The sequence below is a fragment of the Electrophorus electricus genome, chromosome 8 (genome assembly GCF_041902795.1).
Source record: "Electrophorus electricus isolate QZ-2024a chromosome 8, ASM4190279v1, whole genome shotgun sequence".
Taxonomy (NCBI): domain Eukaryota; kingdom Metazoa; phylum Chordata; class Actinopteri; order Gymnotiformes; family Gymnotidae; genus Electrophorus; species Electrophorus electricus.
Genome location: NC_137504.1, coordinates 32,096,660 through 32,117,893, shown reverse-complemented (window position 1 = coordinate 32,117,893; position 21,234 = coordinate 32,096,660). Strand labels below are relative to the sequence as shown.

General features: G+C 42.2%; 2 protein-coding genes across 2 annotated transcripts; one reads left to right on the top strand and one right to left on the bottom strand.

The window, feature by feature from the left end:
* Positions 1-646: 646 nt before the first annotated feature.
* tmprss4b (transmembrane serine protease 4b) lies at positions 647-4,423 on the bottom strand. The gene is made up of 10 exons (XM_035526849.2): positions 4,269-4,423; positions 3,621-3,773; positions 3,306-3,432; positions 2,938-3,060; positions 2,792-2,835; positions 2,491-2,653; positions 2,164-2,330; positions 1,767-1,862; positions 1,538-1,680; positions 647-829 (listed from the first exon to the last, which is right to left on the bottom strand). Exons 1-10 carry the CDS (start codon positions 4,387-4,389, stop codon positions 647-649), a joined length of 1,320 nt encoding a protein of 439 aa, XP_035382742.1. The 5' UTR covers positions 4,390-4,423.
* Positions 4,424-10,471: 6,048 nt separating this feature from the next.
* On the top strand, positions 10,472-20,638 carry tmprss13b (transmembrane serine protease 13b). The gene is made up of 13 exons (XM_027028621.3): positions 10,472-10,667; positions 14,447-14,639; positions 16,131-16,244; positions 16,345-16,467; positions 16,795-16,921; positions 17,177-17,272; positions 17,434-17,477; positions 17,945-18,104; positions 18,318-18,496; positions 18,754-18,852; positions 19,048-19,190; positions 19,565-19,720; positions 20,359-20,638. The coding sequence occupies exons 1-13, from the start codon at positions 10,641-10,643 to the stop codon at positions 20,371-20,373; spliced, it is 1,476 nt and encodes a 491-aa protein (XP_026884422.2). The 5' UTR covers positions 10,472-10,640; the 3' UTR covers positions 20,374-20,638.
* The last annotated feature ends 596 nt before the right edge of the window (positions 20,639-21,234 follow it).

Below are 21,234 nucleotides of genomic sequence, written 5' to 3'. Positions count from 1 at the left end.
TATTTTAACCTTACAGATAGTAACTCCTTTGTCACAGCAAACAATCACATTGTTGTGGTTGGTCATTGATTGAGCACTCACGCCATCCATTGTATACATCCTCACTGGTTTTTCTGGAGAGAAAGAACCACCCCCCAAATAGTAAATCATTATGCTTTCAGTCAGTGAAAGCCCTTCAACTATCTGCCACATACACTGTGATTATTTACACCTGTTTAAGACGAGACTATAAACTGTAAACATTTTTTCATTTGAGTTTTGAAGAACACTCGGATATAGACAGAAGGATATCAGTAGAGCGCAAGTAAATAGTGCATCTAAACTCCTGAATCCAGCCATGTAAAATGATGCATTTATCCTGGAGTTACTATATAATTACTACCTTAAGTAGTTTAAACCATCTACCATTTACTGATTCAGCACTGAGTGCAGTGCCAAGATGGGTCCCAAAACTTGGCCCTAGTTTTAGCCTTAAGTTACAAGATTGGAGAAAAGGTCTTTAGATTTAGTAAGATTTAATCATGTTTATTTGTGGAAATAGTTACTGAATTCATTATCCATTCTAACTCACTATAAGCCAATATAATTGATAGCAACGCAACCACTTTATAACCATTGCTACCTGAGAAGTACACTACCCAAATCTTTATCCACCCACAATCATAACATGCACACTCACCTCCATCATGGCATAAATCCAGTCCAGTAACTGGCTGATGTTGGTGTACACTCCGGGTTTTCCACGACGAGCACAACCTGTACCCCAGCTCACCACCCCCACCAGCTGCCATCGTGACCCCAAATAGACCAGCGGACCCCCGCTGTCGCCCTGGAGAAGCAGGAAGTGGGGAAGAACAGAGAGAAGAGCAGAAAGATGACAGGTGGTCAACAGAGCGTGTTCCAAGCAAGTATATTCTAAAAGAAAAAGGAGGAAAAACAAAAACCCAACCTTTCCAAGGTAAGAGAGTAGGCCATTTTGAGTCATGCACCCGTCAAGTAAAAACAAAGATTTCTAACACGTCCCTTACTAAGACTGCTTTGTTTCACATATGCAACTTTGCTCATGTTGGCCTGTTCCTCACTGAGGATGATGCGTTGGCTTTGGTTCATGCCTTCATGGTGCCTCATTGATTAGTACAGCATCCTTTTCATTGGACCCCCTGCAAAGTCCTTACAAATATTATGGTATATTCAGAAGTCTGCAGCTGGAGTCCTCACACACACTAAGCTCTCAACTCACACCACACCCACCCTTTCTTAGCTACACTGGCTACCCGGTCCTGTCTTGTATAACGTGCAAAATCCTACTCATCAAAGCACTTCACAGCCTTGCTCCCAGCTACCTCCTGACCCCTCAACAATTCAGCTTGCGCTCTCAGGCCTGGTACCAACCTACTCGCTGTCCCACACACCAGCCCTTCCTCATGTGGAGGTAGGCCCTTCAGTGCTATGGCCCCTAAACTCTGCTTTGTAAAGTGACCTTGGGATTGTTTAATGTGCTATATGAATGGAACATAAACATAATAATAATTCTTACCTGACAAGAATCTACTCCACCTTTTAGATAGCCAGCACACAGCATTCTGGGAGTGAGGGCAGAGCCATAGATGGATGAATTGGAACACTTGGACCAGCCAATCAAAGGTACTGTGGCTTTCTCTAGCACACTTGACAACTCACCTGAGAGTGAGAAAGAGATGGGACTTAGTGACAGAATGGTGTGCTGTGTATTGTGCATCTGTGTTTGTGCAAGTATGATCACTCACCATTCTCCCGCAGGGTACCCCACCCAGTCACCACAAGCTCCTCCCCCTCTTTGATTGACAGCTGGTATGGGGGCAAGCAGACTGGATGTATAGAGGCTATAGGTAGAAACAGGAAACTGATGATCAGACTGGAATAGTTAACATATTATATGCTTCATTTTGTAGAATTCCACCCCCCACCCCAAAAGTCAGTCCCTGGGGACTCCATATTCCAGACACCCACCATGTTCTGTTCTGACCCGAGTCAGCTAATCAAAGCTTATGAGAACACTGCCTGCTTACTTCAGTCAGGTTGGAGCAGGAATATGACCACATAATGTACTGTCTGGGGACCCTTGAGGTGACCCCGAGTCTAACTACAAACAGATGGGTGGAGGGCAGGCTCAAGATGGAGCACCTCCAGGTGTGACATCCCAGGTGAGTCGGAGCATGGAGACATCATAGTCATGCCCTACAGGGTCGTAGTGTCCATGAATGATAATGGCTTCCATGGAGATGCCTCCATATGACGTCATGTAAGTCTGGCCTAGAACCACACGCCAGGCTCCTAGTTCCTGTGTCCGTCTGTGTGCGTGCACACACGAGGGAAAGGAGATTGTAAATGTATTTTCTGCAAGCAGTTTTCTTCACCAAGACCAACTGTTACAATTACATAAGACTCAAGAAGGTTACATCAGACCTATGTCATGTATGCGCCTGAGTGTGTGTATATATACACACTCACCCAGCGAAGCAATGAGCAGCGCTGATGACCCAGCGTGTGGAGATCAGCGCCCCTCCACACACATGCTGTCTGTACCACTGCACACTGGCTTGCCATGGCCACAGTTCTACTGCAGTCTCTGCACCTCCTATAACACGGTCCTCACTAACCACCTCCCCGCAGTCTACACACACATACACAGTTCTACTGCAGTCTCTACACCACCTACAACACAGCCACAACAGTCCACAAGCACCACCTCCTTAATACACCTACCCCTAAGACACTGCGCACACGCACACACACACACACACACACTTACCTGAGCAAGACAGTGATATTACTGAGCTAGAGGTACACTGATCTCTGAAAGATATATGAATGAAACATCAAGAATGCATGAACCTCTTGAACATGTACAGTTGTGCATCATGATTGTGCATGCTTAGGGACTTTGTTTAGTGTTACCTCGCAGCAAGTGAACTCTGAATGTTTGAGCTTGCTTGTTGAGGTTCAGTATTAAGGGCGACAAATGCAGTACACAGGTCAGAGGGTAGACTCGACACTGGCACCTGCATGCTCCTTGGGTTCCTACAACACAGGACAACATGTGTCCCAGTTCACCACCAAGTGCACTACTTTTGAGACTGGTAACAGAAAGTCATGAAAAGAACTCCAGCATCAAAGAATTAAGACAAACAAGAGTGTACAATGGGATTAGTAGTCATGAGAAGTGTTTGTGCTTTTCCAAGGCCTTCACAAGTGGGACAAAGTGAGTAGCAGAGGGGACTGTGGGAAGGGGATGCCACACAGGAGGCTGGCTTGCATGTGCTCACTGCATATAGCCCAGTTGTTGGCAGACTGCACGCGTGTGCCAGGTATTCCAGTTCTCTGCACACACACTGCTCCACTTGTGGTTCTCATCAGAGACCTGCAAAATCAATCTCTTGCTCACCAATCTCACTAGAGAGAGAGAGAGAGAGAGAAAAAATATGCATAGAATGGAGTTACTATAGTACAGTTCTAAGAATTCTGGTTCTGTGCTGCTCCCATTCAGATATACTAGAGAGTGTAATTTGGAGGTGTGTGTAAATACATTTTTAAGCAATTGGGTGTGTGGTGTTTGCATTTTGTCACCTATGCATATGTACCTGGATATGCAGAGTTGGTCTTCAGGTTGGATACACACTTGAGCTCATCCTCTCCATCCATGCAATCATCCTTCCCATCACACACTGCTGCTATGGCAACAAACTCCAGGGACCCAGCACAGAAGTAAAACTTCAAGTTTATGAACCTGATTACTGAGAGAGAGCAAGAGAGTGCATACAAAGAAAAAAAAAATCCAACTTTCTTTAAATGTGTAGAGGCATGTTTAAAGGCTTAAGAAACTGAATTACATAAAAAAACAAACAAAAAAACCCCCACCCCCCCGACAAGTGCCCCGTTTAAAGCAGTGACTGCTAAATGACAGTATTCTTATTGCAGTGCGATATTGAAATTCAGGGGTTCAAGTTCGGTTTATTTGTCACATACATAGTCATACACAGTATAACTCGCAGTGAAATGGTTGAGAGTGCTCTGTCCAAACTGAGGAAAAGAAAACGGGTGCATAGAGAAATATAGATATTCTATATATGTGAAATATATATTCTTGGGTTTGGTGCATACTTAATTACAACAGACTACTGCACAGTAAGTGACCATATTCTTGTTACAGAACTATTGCAGATGATGGTATGTGTGGTTATAATTGCAGTACATCCCCAGAGTCAGTATTGCGGTGTTGGCATTCTTACTGTAGTACAACCCCAGAGCCAGCATAGCCAGTGTCAGCAGCACACAGCAAGTACTGATAAGAGCCAACTTCAACCTCTTCTTTCTTCTATCTGTTTGTAACTTTGGCAGACTCCTCGGCATAGCCCCTGTGTGTGTGTGTGTGTGTGTGTGTGTGTGTGTGTGTGTGTGTGTGTGTGTGTGTGTGTGTGTGTGTGTGTGTGTGCGTGCGTGCGTGCGTGTCAGCGGGAGAAAAGGACCAAAACGTTCAACACTAGGTGTCATATCTGTCCAAAGGAGAAATAGCTCTTACGATATTCAGTAGCAAGGTACTCACCGTTTGTCGTTAGTGGGGTGAATCTGTGTGTGTTTGTTGGAGAGGAACGCATTACAGATCACAAATGCATATCACCTTGCACTCGCGCTACTCACCAATGATTAGAGCGTCTATGGGATGAGTGCGGCTATTGGTTATCGGCGCTGATTAATTGCGCGTGGTTAGGATGATTAGTTTCAGACCTGCTTTGACACTTAAAGCAGTAAGCTCTCGGGCTCAAACTGGATTTCTTTGTCCTGTTTTGGGAAGGGGAAACATTTAATTCCATTAAACAGAATTATCGCATGGCTAGTGTCAGATGTTTCTCTGCAAGATGGTTTTTGCTCTTCTTGTGACAGCAGACGTATTGAGTTTCACAAGGGCGTGTGGTTAGATACTTGATTTTTCCTTTTTTTTTTTTTTTTTTTTAACTAGACAAAACTGACTTCCGAGGTAAGCGTTTGTTAGATGTAAAGATTAATATAAATGTTAGTGTATGTAGAGCCTTTAAGGTTATTGACTTATGAACGAAGTGTAACGTAGAATGTTTCTGTACAAAAATCACCCGACGTAAAAACCTATATAGCCCGTTTCAAAACGACACGGATATAGGCCTCTTTGACTTTTAACCCTGGAGGGATGGTTACTGAAAGCAGTTTTTCGATTGAAGGACTTGTATGATACTTCTGTTAATTTTGCATTTTCCCCTTGGTGCCCACTTGCATAACTTAATTTTTACAAGACAATTTACCAATTAAAAAGGCTGCTTGTTACTGCACCTTTTTAAGGCGGATATAAGCAAAAAGGGCTCTTCTGAGTGGCTACCCTGTATTTTCTCATTCAGAAAGCCCTCAGAGCTTAAACAAGCCCGGGAAGTGCAACCTAAATTGGACTATTTAAATTGTAGGCTGAATAGGCAGGGGTTTGTAAATTGGTTTCTTTTCCGTGAGATCGGAGTAACCGTTTTGAAAATGGATTGTCTTTGTATCTTGGATTCTATGTATCGATTGTATGGCCTTTGTAAGTATAGCTATATTTATTTACAAGGAAATTCCGTGATGGGGCCCTTTAATGTTGGTGCTGTACATCATCCTCCCAGCAGATGGCGACACACAGGCTTTGACCGACTCCAGCATCATAGATATCAATAAGGATGGTATGTTTGCTCATGCTTTGTTCTGTGTTTTTCCAAAGGTACACATCTGTATAAACTGACTACAGCAGATAGAATGGTTAATACTTTGAAGTGCTAGCTTACAGTAAAACAAAGTCTAAACTAGTCAGCTCAGTATTTAGCTAGGCAAGTTTAACACAGCATTTGTGGGGTGTAGTGAGGCCTACGAGCATATTGCCCATCGAGGAGGAGGATGGCAGAGTCCAGGGCCAGAAGACAGGCATGCCCCCTCACACCCCCTGTGATGCTGCAGCACCCGAACAACGATGGTGAACAGTGCTTGAAACAGGAGTTGAGTATCAGCAGGATGGGAACAAGTTCTTCTGCACCAAGGCTGAGGGGAAGATGTCAGAGGAGGGGAGGGCTTGAACAGGGTGGATTTATTTATTTATTTTCATAATGGACTGACTTGTAATATAATAAGTATAAATTGCATTATGTTAATGATCACATTTGTTTTATAGTAAAAATCCAGTTTTTCAATTTTTGTATTTTTTAAATTACTTTTGTATATTATGTGCTGTGTGCATTACAAAAAGGATATTATAGGATTGCGTGGTGATGGGAGGACCTTCTGGAGTAAGGCATGCAGATGTGCAAAGCCCCTTGGCCTGCTGTACTACAGTAAGCCCCTATATCATCTCCACTGGCCTACTGTATTAAAATAAGTGCAATTTGTATAATCAAACCAGAATTAACTGAAGTTGTGAAAACCTAAGCCTTTTATTTTCTTTTTAGCAAAACCGTGCGTGTGCTCCATTTAAAACCCAAAATGGGAAGCGGCCAGGCAAATAGGGTGAATGGATGTATGGATCAGTCTGACTTGGTCAAGTAGTGCTAGATGTCTCTCAGCTTACCAGGGAACAGACATGCCTTCAGTGTATGCTGAGGCACAAGCATGATGTGAGTAAAAGCATTATTAAACTCCCCCCCCATCCTCCTTCACGAACACCCTGATCTGCATGTCTGGCTTCTTCTCCCCGTGTCCTTACACGTGTTCTCAAATCATGAAAATGCTAAAGAAAACAGGTGCAATGGAATAAAATAAATAAATAAAACGATGCTAGAAGCCAGCTTGCTTTTTATTTTCTACCTTCCCTGACTTTGATAAACTGTGTAGTGTTACTTTGGTTTTTCTCAGGTAAAATATGGAGGGAGGGAAATAACTCAACTTTTCCTTCCTGTGTGCATTTGGGTAAAATCTGATAACTGTGCATGACTATAAATAGGCTAGAGTCTGAAACTGTGTGCCTATAAGATGGGTGTATCTCAGCAAGTGGCCAGTGTGCATGTCTGAGGAAGGTGTTGCTAAGTTTCTGAACTTGAACATATGTGCATTAACATTTCAAATGCCTTGCATCATCTGTTATACTTTATTCAATACTTATTTGAGGAAGCTCATTCTTCCATTATTTTTTCTTGATTCACATTTTTTAATCATTTATTAAACCTTTTAAGTTGTTAAAATGCATGTTCCTTTATATTTAAATCACCAATATGGCATGCTTGTGACTAGATGTATGCTGTTTAGTTCCTTCACCATCTCAGCTTTCTCCTGCCCTTCTCTACTCACAGGAGGCCCCACTTAAATTCACTTCAGAAATATCAGTTGCATCTTTTGTTTTTAGATTTTTAACAATATTCATCTGTAGGAACAAGGAACAGCATGGAGTGGGTAAGCCTCACCCTCTTCAGGTGGAACAAGGAACAGCATCAGTGCACTAGCCAAGCCCCACCCTCTTTAAGGAGGAACAAGGAAGAGCGTGAATGAGCCCTGCTCTGCTCAGGTAGAACAAGGTGAGCAGAGCTGTCCTGACAGTCAGCCTGCAGATGTGGTGGTCCCACCCCCACCATGGCCTGTCCAGCATCAGCCTCCATCTCTATCCAGGGTGCTTGATCTGGACGGTTGGCCCATTACAGGCACACATTCAGTTTTAAGGGCTCCTGTGGCGTGGAGGATATGGGGCTGATGAGAGAGCTCCCCTGATTACAGCATCCCCGTGTGGGGGAGCAGAAGCGGGTGGGGTGTCAGAGCTTGACCCAGATAAAACACAAACAGCAGGACCACGCAGTATGTAAAGTTTTCCAGGTCCCTGTTGCTGGAGCGCAGCATGTGGCACCACCATCATCCAGGGAGCTGGTTCCTTCATAGGCGTGCTATCCCAGCCTGGGGTGTCCTCTTGCGGATTAGTGACATAAAGGTTAGGGTCACCTCCATATTTGGATCTATCTCCGTAGCAAAGGAATGTTCAGCATTTGTGAAACATCTTCAGTACTACTGGAAGAGCAGCACGGATGACTACGTCATGAAGCTCATTGAGAATACAGCAATAGTGCAAAAGAGGCAAAGCGTGGTTTTACACTTTCAAAAATCTAAAATGTTTTGTTCAGTATTCTTTTTGGTGGTTGTAAAATTCCACATGGGTTGTTTTTATAGTCTTCACTGTTAAACTAAAATGCATAAGATAGAAGAACTGAGTGGTACTACACGTCATGTAAATGCATACTACAAATATGATTCTCTTCTCCTACAGAGGTTATGACAAATGACTAACACTGAACAGGTATTTTTGTCCCAAATAAGGATGTATTATTTTTCATAGTCTTAAAGGCAGTAATTAATGGTTTATACTTTTTTTTAAAATATTTGTTTTAATTATAAGTAAATTAACAATTAATCTTCATATGGGGCTGTGGAAGAAAATTCTAGAGGCCAATTTCAAGTCAAAAGCACGAGTCACCATCAAGTGCACCCAGGAGATGCCCTGCTCCCACTGCTGTTCTGCATAGTTCTGAACCCCTTCTGTGAAATCATCACCAAGACTGGCTATGGACACTGCAGAATGAAACATTTATCAGCCATCTCCTCTACATGTATGACATCAAGCTGTATGCCAGAAGTAAACAAGACATTAACTCACTAATCCATTCCAACAGGATATACAGAAATGACATTGGAGTATCATTTGGACTGGATAAGTGTGGCTGGATGGTTACAAGGCGAGGGAAGGTAGATAGGACTGAGGGGATCATCCTGCTAGAAGTTAACATAACCAAAGTTGAGAGCAGCTACAAGTACCTTGGAAACCTACAAGTACCTTGGAAACCTACAGGCACATAGGAATCATGAAGAGGCCACAAGGAAAACAGCTACAGACAAGTACCTGCAAAGTGTGAGCTGAATGGGATGAGCAAGATCTGAGCTTTCAACATCTGTGCTCTACCAGTCATGAGAGACTCTGCTGGAATGATCAACTGATCAAAAGAGGAGATAGGAGCCACTGACATCAAGACAAAGCTCCTCACAGTGCACAGAAGGATTCATCACAAATCCAGCACTCTGAGAAGATACACTAAGCGGAAGGTGGGGTGCTGAGGTTTAATGAGCATCAGAGCCACTATCCAGGATGAAACATCCTAGATCTGTGAATATGCCAGGAAGATGGCCCCAAGTGATGAAATGGTTAGTGAGTACCTCAGACAGCAGAAACTCAAGGTGGATGGGAATGAGGAAGAACAGGAAAGTTCATGGGAAGATAAACCCCTGCATGGTAAGTACCACCAAAAAATAGTAGATGTCGCTGATATGGAGGAATTCTACCAATGGCTGGAAAAGAATGGAAAGACAGCGCAGGAACAATCTCTGAATACAAGAGATTGGGATCTACCACATGAGGCAGGACAAAAGATGCAGACTGTGCAAAGATGCTTCTGAGACTATCCAGTACATAACAGCGGTATGAAAGATGCGAGATGCTATCAGGCAGAGCATACATAAAATGCCATAACCAAGAGGCTGGCATAGTGTAAAGAAACATCTGGGCTGAGTACAGGCTAGACACACCCCCAAAAGTGATGGAGAATGACTGAGCTAAGATTCTGTAGGACTTCCAGGTCCAGACTGTCAAAATGGTAATACCGAACCAACTGGACATAGGAGTGATGGACAAACAGCAGAAGAGGGCCGTAGTGATGGATGCAGCAATCCCAAATGATTGCAACCTAAGGACCAAGGAACACAAAAATCTAGAAAATTACCAAGGGCTGACAGAAGAGCTGGAAAAGATTTGGAACAGCTGTTCCCATGGTAATCGGAGAACTAGGGGCTGTATTCTCAAAACTAAGAGTATGGCTCCAGCAGATCCCAGGAACAACATCCAAGATCTCTGTATGGAAGACTTCAGTCCTGGGAACAGCTTTTTAAAAATGCTTTTTAAAAATGTCCCCTCAGCAGATAGTTTGAAGAATCTAAAATCCAAGACAGTCAGTTTTTGTTTAACACAGAATAATCACCTAATACCGCATAATCACACAGCTTTACATTTTAATTTACATTTAATTGTTTGTATTTGATACTGTTTTTCTAAAATGTAGAAAATTAAAAATAAAGAATTTTGATGGGTACTGTTAACTTCCTATTTTTTAAATGAGTCCAGGTAAAAGAAGCAGCAGTCACCTCTATGTTTGTGTCATTTGTATATTTAACTGTTAAAAGGTCACAAAACTGGTCTAACCTCGCAAAAAGATGTAATCTATGATCGAAGAAAGTATTGGTGTGTATATGTGAGTGTGTGTGTGTGTGTGAGTGCTGTGCTTGGGCGCACATGTATGTTTCAAATGAAAGCTATTTACCAAACAATATCATCTTTCAGTGAAGGCATGTGGGTGAGTCCACATGATCTCTTATTTTTGCATGTTAAAGCAAACTTTGTCACTATGTGCCTCCCCTGTTGAACCAGTCAAACAGGACAGAGCAAGACAGACCCAAGGATCGGATACTAGGATAATTAAAGAAGTATTACAGCAGGTGGTGACGCTGGGAGTGAAAAACAGAGAGAGTGTGAAAGTGTTTAACACCTGTTGCGTTCTGACTTCAGAATCCTTCTCTACATTTCACATTCTGTGATGGAGGACACCCAGGCACAGTTACAGGTATATTTTTTTCCATTATATAATGGTGCTTTAGCACACCTGGAGACAGGTGGACCACTCTGTGAAAAGAATATGGTGGGCATAGAATCTGTGTGTCTGGATACTGTGACTCAGTAACTGGCCTACCTGGTGGACAGGTGTATGGAAGTGCTAAGATTAATACAAGAATGAAATATTAATTAAACATAAATATATATGTTAAATGCAATTTCACACAGTATTGTGTTTAAGCTGTCAACATATCCAGGTCTGATTCTACACCAAATTCATGATTAGACCAAATGCATTGTTATCTGTTATCAAGGCAACATCAAAGACAAAGAACACAGAAAAAGTTGAGTCTTGATGATTTCTGTGATATTAGGTTTAATTACAGATTTTACTGATTACCTAATGGTCAACGATAAGCAGACTAGGCATTAGAATGTACTTTTGGACAGGTTCGTCCCCAAATATTTCAAAAGTATTATATTTTGTTCAGATTATGAGCAAATTATGATGTTAGAAACTAGAGATTTTGACCATGTAAGATGTATCAGTGGGCATTAAAAAAATTGGATTGTATCCAACTGCTGGCATATGTGAAGCAGTAAAATCTTGGATGTTGAGTTATGGCCTGATCAGTTGAGTCAGAGGAGCTGATTCGTGAGAACAGAAAGTTAGTTTCCTCATACTCTGTTTTAGATTTGGAGAACTCTGACGTAGGCCACAGGAAACAGGTATTGGCAATACTAGTCCTAGAGGATCACAGCACATCAGAGTTTAGTCATTTCCTGCTCTAAGCCAGTCCATCACTGTCATGGAGTACCACTACACTGCTAGAACCCTGTCACAGGGAATGCACACAATGAATGTACATAGACATTTTTACGTAAGTGGTCTGAGTATGTTACTTCAAAATGTTCATGTGCCTTGAAATTTTTAATTTTAGCATTTCACTGGTTCCAATACCACAGAACGTCAGTAGCAGGACAGGCAGGCATTGCTTCAGTGGACCTTGTCCGACTGATGAATTCCAAGGCTTTTTATTAAGCATTAAATAGTGAACACACCACAATGACCTGTTGACCATATAATCATATGATCATATGATCCCTTTATTGTTGTCACTAATCCCACAGCAGCTAGAGTAAGCGCTGGTGTGTACGGATATGTTATGGATGTTGTTGTCATTTTTGTTTTCTTTAATCTGAGCATATATGTAAGTGACCTTAAATGCATAGAGTGACGGTTCTTTTGGAGGGAAGATTGTGTCACTGGTTCATGCATGTATCAGAAAGCATCTGGCTAGAAGTGTGTTGTTGTTGTTTTTTTTTTAATACATTTTTTTAATCACTGAGCTTCAGGAAATTATCATTCTTATGGTAGAACCTTTCAGCGCAGTATCCAAAAGCTCCCTGTGGATCTGTATTTTAGTTCTGTTCTTGTGTCATGAGCAATAATGGTACATACTTGTGCACTGGCTAGTATATTAGGCATGTGCTAAAATTAGTAAGATCTTTCAGATTTTTGTAAGTGTTGTTAAATGTTGGGTTTCAGTGTAAGTCAGCAGTGATGTTGTGAGTGTGTGTGTGTGTAAGTGTGTCTGTGTATCAGCAAAAATGGCACAGAAAAAGCCATTGTACATTGTTACCATATACACATAAACAGTACTGTAAGTATGATGCACATCAAGCGTGCTACAGGTTTGTTTATTTCCAAATTAAGACCACTTAACTACTCACACACACACAAAAAAAAAACAAAAACCTTTTTCATTCATCAGCAGTTTCCTAGCAAGACTCCAGTCATAGTGTGTATGAATAGTCTGGATATTCTCATTAATAAACAATGCTTTAAGTACCAGTATAAGTGGTATGAGTATTACCAGTCTTTGTTTAAAAACCCACATCATAAAGCTAGATAAACATGCATCAGAGGATGTTTACACAAGTCATACAGTTTCAGCATAATCTTTTCTGAGAAACTCGCAAGACTCTAGAAATCTGTCTGGAAATATTACAGAGTTTTGCTCTTTTAGGTTTGGCTATGTAATGTGATGGTGACATAGCTAGACTTTTGCTGGATTACAATGTTATTGTTCCACATGGGACCGTTAGAAATAACACTGTGAAGATTATTAACCATCGAAGTAATTTTATTTCTTGTAGTAAAAGGTCAAGGTGACTAATAATCTTTAATAATGTTGTTGTCATTCAAAGGATTTCAACTGAGTACTCAAAAGTCCTCAATATGTATGCCTCAGCGGCTGGTTCATATCTGTGATGTAATAAAACACATTAAGGTCACATGACAGTCATTCAAGTTTGGTGTGTTCCCCATTTCATTGTACTGCATTTACTCCATGTGTGCTTTTGTGTATGGGCCTTCAGTTGTGCAGGTCATTGTTTTTCTTTGTTCCTGGTTGTTCCATGCTTACCATTCACCACTGCAAATTATAGTAATTACAAGCCAATATTTCAGGATTAACATTCTATCATAATAGTTCAGCACACCAGGTAGGGTAAGAAAGAAATAGTGCAATTGCACCTTAAAAATTGAGTCTTGTATGATTCACCTTGTAGCACTACTCTATCTTAGTGTTTAAGACTGAGCGGCGGTGTAATATTTTCCATTTTCCGTTTTCCCCTCAACTTTGCCATAAGAGTTTAAAGATTCTATTAAAATGAATGGGAAATCCATATCATGTTTTTTTTTAACAGTGTGAAGAGGGAAGAGGTCATGGCTTACCCACCCAAGCTATTTTGCTGTTCCTTGTTCCTTCAGATGCTTTATATATATATGTTTATATATTCCTTATTCAATTTCAATAACCATAGAGTACATCCTTAATATCTTTTAAATAGCAGTGGTGGAGTTGTAAATATCTGAGAGAATATTCATCTCTGTCAGCATGCAGAAATCTCTCCCCCTTGTGATTCCAAAGTGTCTTCCACACTCCAGCCACAGAGTGGACGGTGATGTTGTTCCACCCATTCTGTGTTCTTCCTCTGCTCATTGGTCTGTGTCACATTCCCTGCCCTGTGTTTTACTGATCACAGGAAACACCCCTACATTCTACTCCCCATCTATCTCTTTATTTAAGGTCTGTTTATTCATTGATGATGGGAAGTCTCTTGAACCACTGCTGGAGTAGCTTGTCTGAGTGTTTTTTTCTCCCTGTCCTGGTATTGATCTTATTGATTTCGCCAGTGTGTAGTGGGGCCCAAATATTAAATACTAATAACAATGAGTGGATTTCTTATAGACATTGAAAAAATTGGAAAGTCTTAATCATCTTAATTTGTGAACTTGATGAAGCTGTTCACTAAGCCAATGTGTCCAGTGAAGTCTTTTAAATCTAAATCCCAGGCTGGATCCTGTTCCCTAGAAAGGATTCACAGTTCTCATTGACATGCTGGTTTAGAGGTTGAGGTTAGGGTTAGGTCTTAGGGCTTAGGGGTTAGGGCTTTCACCCAAAGTGTTGAGAGTAATTGTGAACTCTGGTGTGACCCCACAGCCATGGATAACCATACTGCTAACACCAACCCTTTTCAGTTCAGTAATAGCTCAAGGATAAACAAATTATGTAAAAAATAAATGTTGAATAAACATGCAATTAATCTTTACCAAACTAACCCAATTTAGTCAAAATAAAGTCATGTTTTTTTTTATCTTGACAGCAGTAATACTAAGCATGGTGTGATAAACTTGCTTGGCAAAGTGAGCTGCATTCGATGGGCACAGAAAAATGCCAAACATTGTGTAAAGGGTTAAAAAAGTGTTTTTATTTTGTTTAGGGTGATGAAAACCCTCCTCCATATTTCTTGGTGGTGAAGCCAACTGAGCCCCCGCCTCCATATTTTGGGCTTCATCCACTTCCAAGTAGCCCACCCTTTGAGCCGTTCTACGTCAACCAGCCGTTACCCCAAATACCTCCACCCAACCTACCTCTGCCTGTAGCAGCTTCATCTCAAAACAACAACCAGACAGGTACCATGTGTGCACACATGCCCATAAACACCCAGTCTGAACAAAAATACACACACCCACCCACACACACACACACACACACACACACACACACACGAGCACAAGCACACTCACATATAGGCACACACACACACGGAGACACCTTAGATTTGAGCTCATAATGCATGTTTATAATCATACAGCTAATGAGTATAATGCAATTTTGTCACTCTTTGTTTGGGGTGTTACCTGGATGATTTTCAAAAAAGGGCAAGATGGAACAAGATGCAGCCTGTCTTATCACAAGATTCATCTCAACTGAACGGATCAATTTTCAAATACTGATTTCAATGCTGGCTGTCAATCCTCCATGCTCAGTTTAGCTGCAGAGGTGATAGGTCCTGCTGAGTGAAGTGGAGTGTAGGATGAGGTTGAGGTTTTGCTGTGTAAGCACCAGGAGAAAGCAGACTCCAGTACTGCTACCACTATCAGTCACATAGTTTGTTTCGAACAGTTTAACTACAAAAGTGCATTTCTTGAAGAAAATGCAGAGTGATTGTGCAGCTTAAGCAATTCCCAGGTGGTTGCTAAGTGGTTGCTATAGAGTTGCAATGGAGTTCAAGGTGGTGCCTTGTTTAAAAGACTCAAAGGATTAATTAGACTATGTTGCCACATACTGGATTGCATTTCTACATCACACGCGCGCACACACACACACACACACACACACACACACACACACACACACACACACACACACACACACCACTATATCTTCCACATACATATACACATATCTTACACAAACACAAACAGTGTAAGATGTGTATTTCACACATTTTTCAGCACAAGTAAACATTTTACTGTTAAATGTCTTTCATTCATCCAAATCTGCAATTTCATCGCTACCATGCAGCTGCAGCTGCAGTTGCACACTTACAGACTGTTGTTAATAATATGTGAGATTTAAATAGCTCTTTTCAAGAACCCTTAGACGCTTACATTACAGGTATACAATATGTGAAGCATTAGAAAAAACAATAGACATAATAATACCAGGCTTCAAGGTAATGAATTATTGAACTTTGTATGTGAGAAGCAGGATTTTGAAGTGTATGGTGTACTTAACAGGAAACTAGCTAAGATCCTGAAGAATGTTCTTCATCTGCTACTCCAATTTCTCCATGTCTTTCTAATGGGTTGGGCAGTTTCTGGTCACAGAACCACTGCTGGTGGGGTGCACTGCTCTCCACACTGACCTGACAGTGAGTTAGCATTGGCCCAGTAGCAGGTGTTGAGTTAGTATGAGTGTATTGGTCACTGGAGTATTATTTTGACTATTACATGCATCACTGGCAATGCTGGTATGGGAGAGGTCTGTCACACAGGCCCAGTAGTCCTGTACATATTCATGACCTACTGTAACAGGCCTATTTGTTTAAATATCATACTGGGCTTGTGCTGTCTGCCAGTTTATTCACTTCTCAACACAGTCCCTCCCCTCACCAACAGCCCCGCCCCCGGCTAGTCTAGTGATGACAGGAAGAAGGAGAGCTCGATGCTATGGATGCTCAGGAGGATCCCTCCTCATTCTAGTGATCATTGGAATTGTCATCTGGCTGGGAGGTGAGAACACACAGAAACATGTAGATTCATTACGCTTAGAGTATGAATATGCTTTGCCCCGCCCCCTGCCATGCCCCACCCATGCCCTTCCCCTCTTTAGTGCGGTATGGGCCGTTGCTGTTGTCTAAGGAGACAGACAAGGTCGGGGACACATGCCCATCCACAACTGTCAAATGCGACGGACACACCGACTGCACGCAAGGCTCTGACGAGACAAATTGTGGTCAGTGTCAATCAAAATGCCACAACCAACTGAAAGCATTGCAGTCACTGCAGTGGGAGTGGCCTGCCATAATGCAACTCTGCAGGGTTGCTTAGCTCTTGCCTTCAATGGCTGGGGTCCAGCATGGCTAAACTTTCCTGCTTAAACACATATGAATTCACTCTTCAGCTGATTACCAGCTTTAGTAATTGGGACAAAGCAGGGAAACGTTACTGGACTCTGGACCTTCAGGACCAGAGCTAGGAGCTATATTGTAGGGTAGAGGACCCGTATTGTGTGTGTGTGATTCCACTGAATGAGTGAAAGAGACTGTCCTGCTGTCCATAGTGCGGTTCGGAACAGGAAATGAACTGCAGGTCTTGACCTCCAGCTCCAGGGTCTTCCTCCCGGTCTGCTCTGTGGGGTGGAGTCAGAGTCTGGCTGACCAAACCTGCCATCAGCTCGGATTCAGGAGGTGTATGAAAGATTCTCTCTCTCTCCCAAATTGTCTCACACACACACACACACACACACACACACACACACACACACACACACACACACACACACACACACACACACACACACACACACACACCTACCTTCCAGAAGTCATGTCTACATTAGATAAACATCAAAAAGAGCTATAGATGAATCCAAACATCTTCAATCTTACAGCAGCAGTTTGTGTGTGTGTGTGTGTGTGTGTTTATACACTGATATTCTACAGGAGTTACCACTCTGGCACCGAGCTGTCGACCTCATTGTCATTTCTGTCTGTGAGTAATCAGTCCACAGCCACCATCCAGGGAAAAGTTCAAGTCAGGTAAGAACTAAAGGCTTGAAAAAAGCCACTACAGACACATATGCCAGGCAGGGATCACTGAAACTGACCTGTCAGTGTTTGCCATTCTACAAGGATTTGTTTGTTGTCTGTAAATGAGTGTGTGAACTGTCATCTCAAACACACAAATGCTGTATTCTTAGCTCATCATGTCCTGGGCAGAAGGTAGCCACTCTTCAGTGTACCAGTGAGTTTCTTCTTCCTCCATCCGCATACACGAACGCGTGTGCGCGCGCGTGCGCGCGCACACACACACACACACACACACACACACACACACACACACACACACACACACACACACACACACACACACACACACACACACACACACACACACACAGAGAAAAACCAGTGCTCTGCTCCCTAACACTCCCCACCCTGTCACTGCCATGTGTCTGTCTTGTTCTTTTTCAGTGCCTTTGATTAAATTCCTTGGCTATGCACTGCAACCATTTCTGTTTCTTTGATTTTTATTTAATTTGCTGTCATTAAAAAATGGTGACATTTCATTTTTGTTTATATTTTTATTTTCCTTATTTGTACATTCATGCTTCTTTTATTTTTGTTTATGTACAGCACTCTGAATTGCCTTTGCGTATAAATTGTTTTATACGATTGATCATGCCTTGCTTTCTTTTCATTCTCTGCCAGGCTGTGGAGATCCATACACCTCCAAGATCATAGGGGGCACTGTGGCAGAACAAGGCCAGTGGCCATGGCAAACCAGCCTGCACTTCCAGGGCTGGCACACGTGTGGAGGCTCTCTGGTGGCTCAAGACTTCGTAGTGACCGCTGCACACTGCTTCCCCAAGTAGGCAGGGAGGGAGAGAGGGAGGGATGGAGCAATGGAGGGAGAGCTAGAGAGATGGAGGAAGGGATAGATGGCTCACCATGTCATGTCAAGAAATAAACAGATGGAAACAGTGCAAACACAGAATATTATTGCTGATTCAACAGAAAGCAAAATAAATAGTTTATGCAAATGAAGCTTCCGTTTATAGACTGCTGTTTTTTGCTTCTTCAGAGACTCCGCCTCTGCGCAGTTGCCTAGTAACTGGCTTGTGTATTTGGGCACGGTGTCGCAGTACATGCTTCCTGAGCCGTTGTACGTGGCGCAGATCATCGTGCATGAAGAATACAACCCAAAAACCAGTGACTACGACATCGCCCTGCTCAAACTCAGCCGACCCGTCATCATGTCCAGTTAGTCTCCCTGTACACACACACATAAAACATACATGTGTGCACATACACACAGACAGACACATGTAGACACACACACCCATACACACATATACTCACACTCAGACATTTACTGTGAATGCACACACTAACTCAAAACAAGCTCCATCTGAGATCATTCTCCATTGTTACAAATGTCAATGAAACCTTTTACCACTGTTGAGCAATCAGAGAAGCTGTGTAGGATAATGCAGAGCATGTCCTGCTGATCTTTCTAGATGTAGTCAAGCCGGTGTGTCTCCCTGCATTTGACATGACGGTCTCTGCAGGCACACAGTGCTGGACCTCTGGCTTTGGTACCACACAGGAAGGGGCAGGTTTGTGTGTGTGTGTGTGTGTGTGTGTGTACACATGTGTGTGCATGACTGTATATGTGAATATTTCTTTGTGAATGTACTTTGCATATGTAAGTTCATAAATACATGATACATGTAGCACCTATATGTGTGTGTGTGTGTGTGTGTGTGTGTGTGTGTGTGTGTGTGTGTGTGCACATGCATGTTTGTCCACAGCTGAAGGTTCCACTAATCTGATGCAGGTGGCAGTAGATATAATTGACTCTGGTGTTTGTAACAGCGCTGAGGTCTACAATGGACGCATCACTCAAAACATGCTGTGTGCAGGTTATCTGACTGGAGGCAGAGACTCCTGCCAGGTATCACACGCACACACACACACACACACGCACACACACACACACACACACACACACACACACACACACACACACACACACACACACACACACACACACACACGTGCACGCGCACGCACACATTCAGAAGTTCAGAAGCTGTTACCTCTTCTATGCAGTTCCTGCCATCTTGTGGTTCAAAACTGCATTGCATTCTAACATTCACCGACCACATCATGCTGCATCTGCTGCATTTAGTTTCAATTTTTAAGTATAATTTTATAGATTTCTAGGTAGGCTTTCTAAGAGAGTTAAATAAACCAGTCAATATACACTCCTCTCTCCCCACCATCTCTCTCTGATTGTTTCTCTCTGGCTTGTCTGTCTCTCTGCAGGGGGACAGTGGAGGTCCATTGGTTTGTCAGGAGACCGACGGCCACTGGTATCTCACTGGCATAACGAGTTGGGGATATGGCTGTGGCCGTGAGGATAGCCCCGGCGTCTACAGTGATGTGCACAGCCTTCTGGGATGGATATACAGCAAGATGGAGGTGAGCACACACAGACTTGCATACATGCGCACACACACATGCACACCACACACACATGCATACATGCATACATGCACACCACACACACATGCACACCTCATGTGCATACACACACACCCCTTAACACAGCCACTGTAAAAATACACACACACACGCAAACACACGCACACAAACACACAGTCACACTGCACACACATGCACACCACATACACATGCACACCTCATGTGCACACAGCCCAACACAGTCACAGCATACACGCTCATACACACAAACACACACACAACACAAAACTGCTCCTGCTCTCAAACATAATTACATTAACCTAATCTTAAAAGCCCATAATCTTCATGACATATTTTTAATAGGTCACCATCTTACTCATGCGTAAGACATTTTTTCAGATTGTCAACAAAACAGCCTTTTATGACTAAAGTCTAATTAACATTATATTACTTTTTTCTGTTTCTCTGTTTAATCTCTCTCTCTCTTTCTTTCTCTCTCTCTCTCTCTCTCTCTCTCTCTCTCTCTCTCTCTCACACACACACACACACACACACACACACACACACACACACACACACACACACACACACACACACACCTTTTCTCTTTCTTTCTGTTTCTCTCTTTTTAACAGCAAGAGAAGCCATGACTGCGGTTTGAATGTACTTGTTGCCACAGTGATGTGAGAGAAACACATCTGGCATCTGGCATCATCACGTACCACAACAGCAAATCACTCTCACCACGTTCTTACTTCAGTTTTCAGTTTCTGGGCAACGTTAACCAAAATTCAGTTTTCATAACAGATTTAGATCTGTGTGTGTGTGTGTGTGTGTGTGTGTTTGTGTGTGTGTGTGTGTGTGTGTGTGTGTGTGTGTGTGTGTGTGTGTGTGTGTGTGTGTGTGTGTGTGTTTCACTTCAGTCAAACATTTACTGTGTGTTATTTGAATATGGGTAAACCCATTTATGTTGTATTTATTATTGTATTTTAGTTTATTTTAATTGTAGGTTTATTTTGTTCACATATTGGTAGTAACAGATTATTTAATTACAAACCACTTAATTTTCATTTGCACATACATTCACACCTCACTGTGTCATTAATATTAATTGCACTCTTTGGGATTTTGTCCATCAGGTTGAAATGTGTATATGTATTCACTGCCTGTAAGGCTGTGTTCTCTCAGTCCTTTCAGGCAGTCGTTGGCTGACAGGTGGATTGGTCCCACCTGAGTACCCACTGACTAGGTCATGCCTGAACCCATTCACATCTGAAGACATACTGACTACTGACAGTGCTGCTCTTAGCATCCTCTAGTGGACATAAATGTTGGCAATCTTTAACCAAGGCACTTTAAGATTATTGCTGGATTAGGCAAAAAAAACCCAAAACTTTTATATTTGTGTCAGTGAATTATGTAAATAAAATATATTTCATAATTTTGCCATTCCAGGATTTCTAGATGTGTGTTTAAAATAACCAGAATGTTATTTGAATGTTATTACTTTA

Excerpts from the sequence above, each read along its gene's own strand:
- tmprss4b (XM_035526849.2), bottom strand. The coding sequence starts at position 4,389 with ATGCCGAGGAGTCTGCCAAAGTTACAAACAGATAGAAGAAAGAAGAGG. Across the intron at positions 3,774-4,268 it reads GGCTCTGGGGTTGTACTACA|TAATCAGGTTCATAAACTTG; the intron begins GTAAGAATGCCA and ends GCTCTCTCTCAG. Across the intron at positions 3,433-3,620 it reads GACCAACTCTGCATATCCAG|TGAGATTGGTGAGCAAGAGA; the intron begins GTACATATGCAT and ends CTCTCTCTCTAG.
- tmprss13b (XM_027028621.3), top strand. The coding sequence starts at position 10,641 with ATGGAGGACACCCAGGCACAGTTACAG. Across the intron at positions 14,640-16,130 it reads TCAAAACAACAACCAGACAG|CCCCGCCCCCGGCTAGTCTA; the intron begins GTACCATGTGTG and ends CCTCACCAACAG. Across the intron at positions 16,245-16,344 it reads AATTGTCATCTGGCTGGGAG|TGCGGTATGGGCCGTTGCTG; the intron begins GTGAGAACACAC and ends TCCCCTCTTTAG.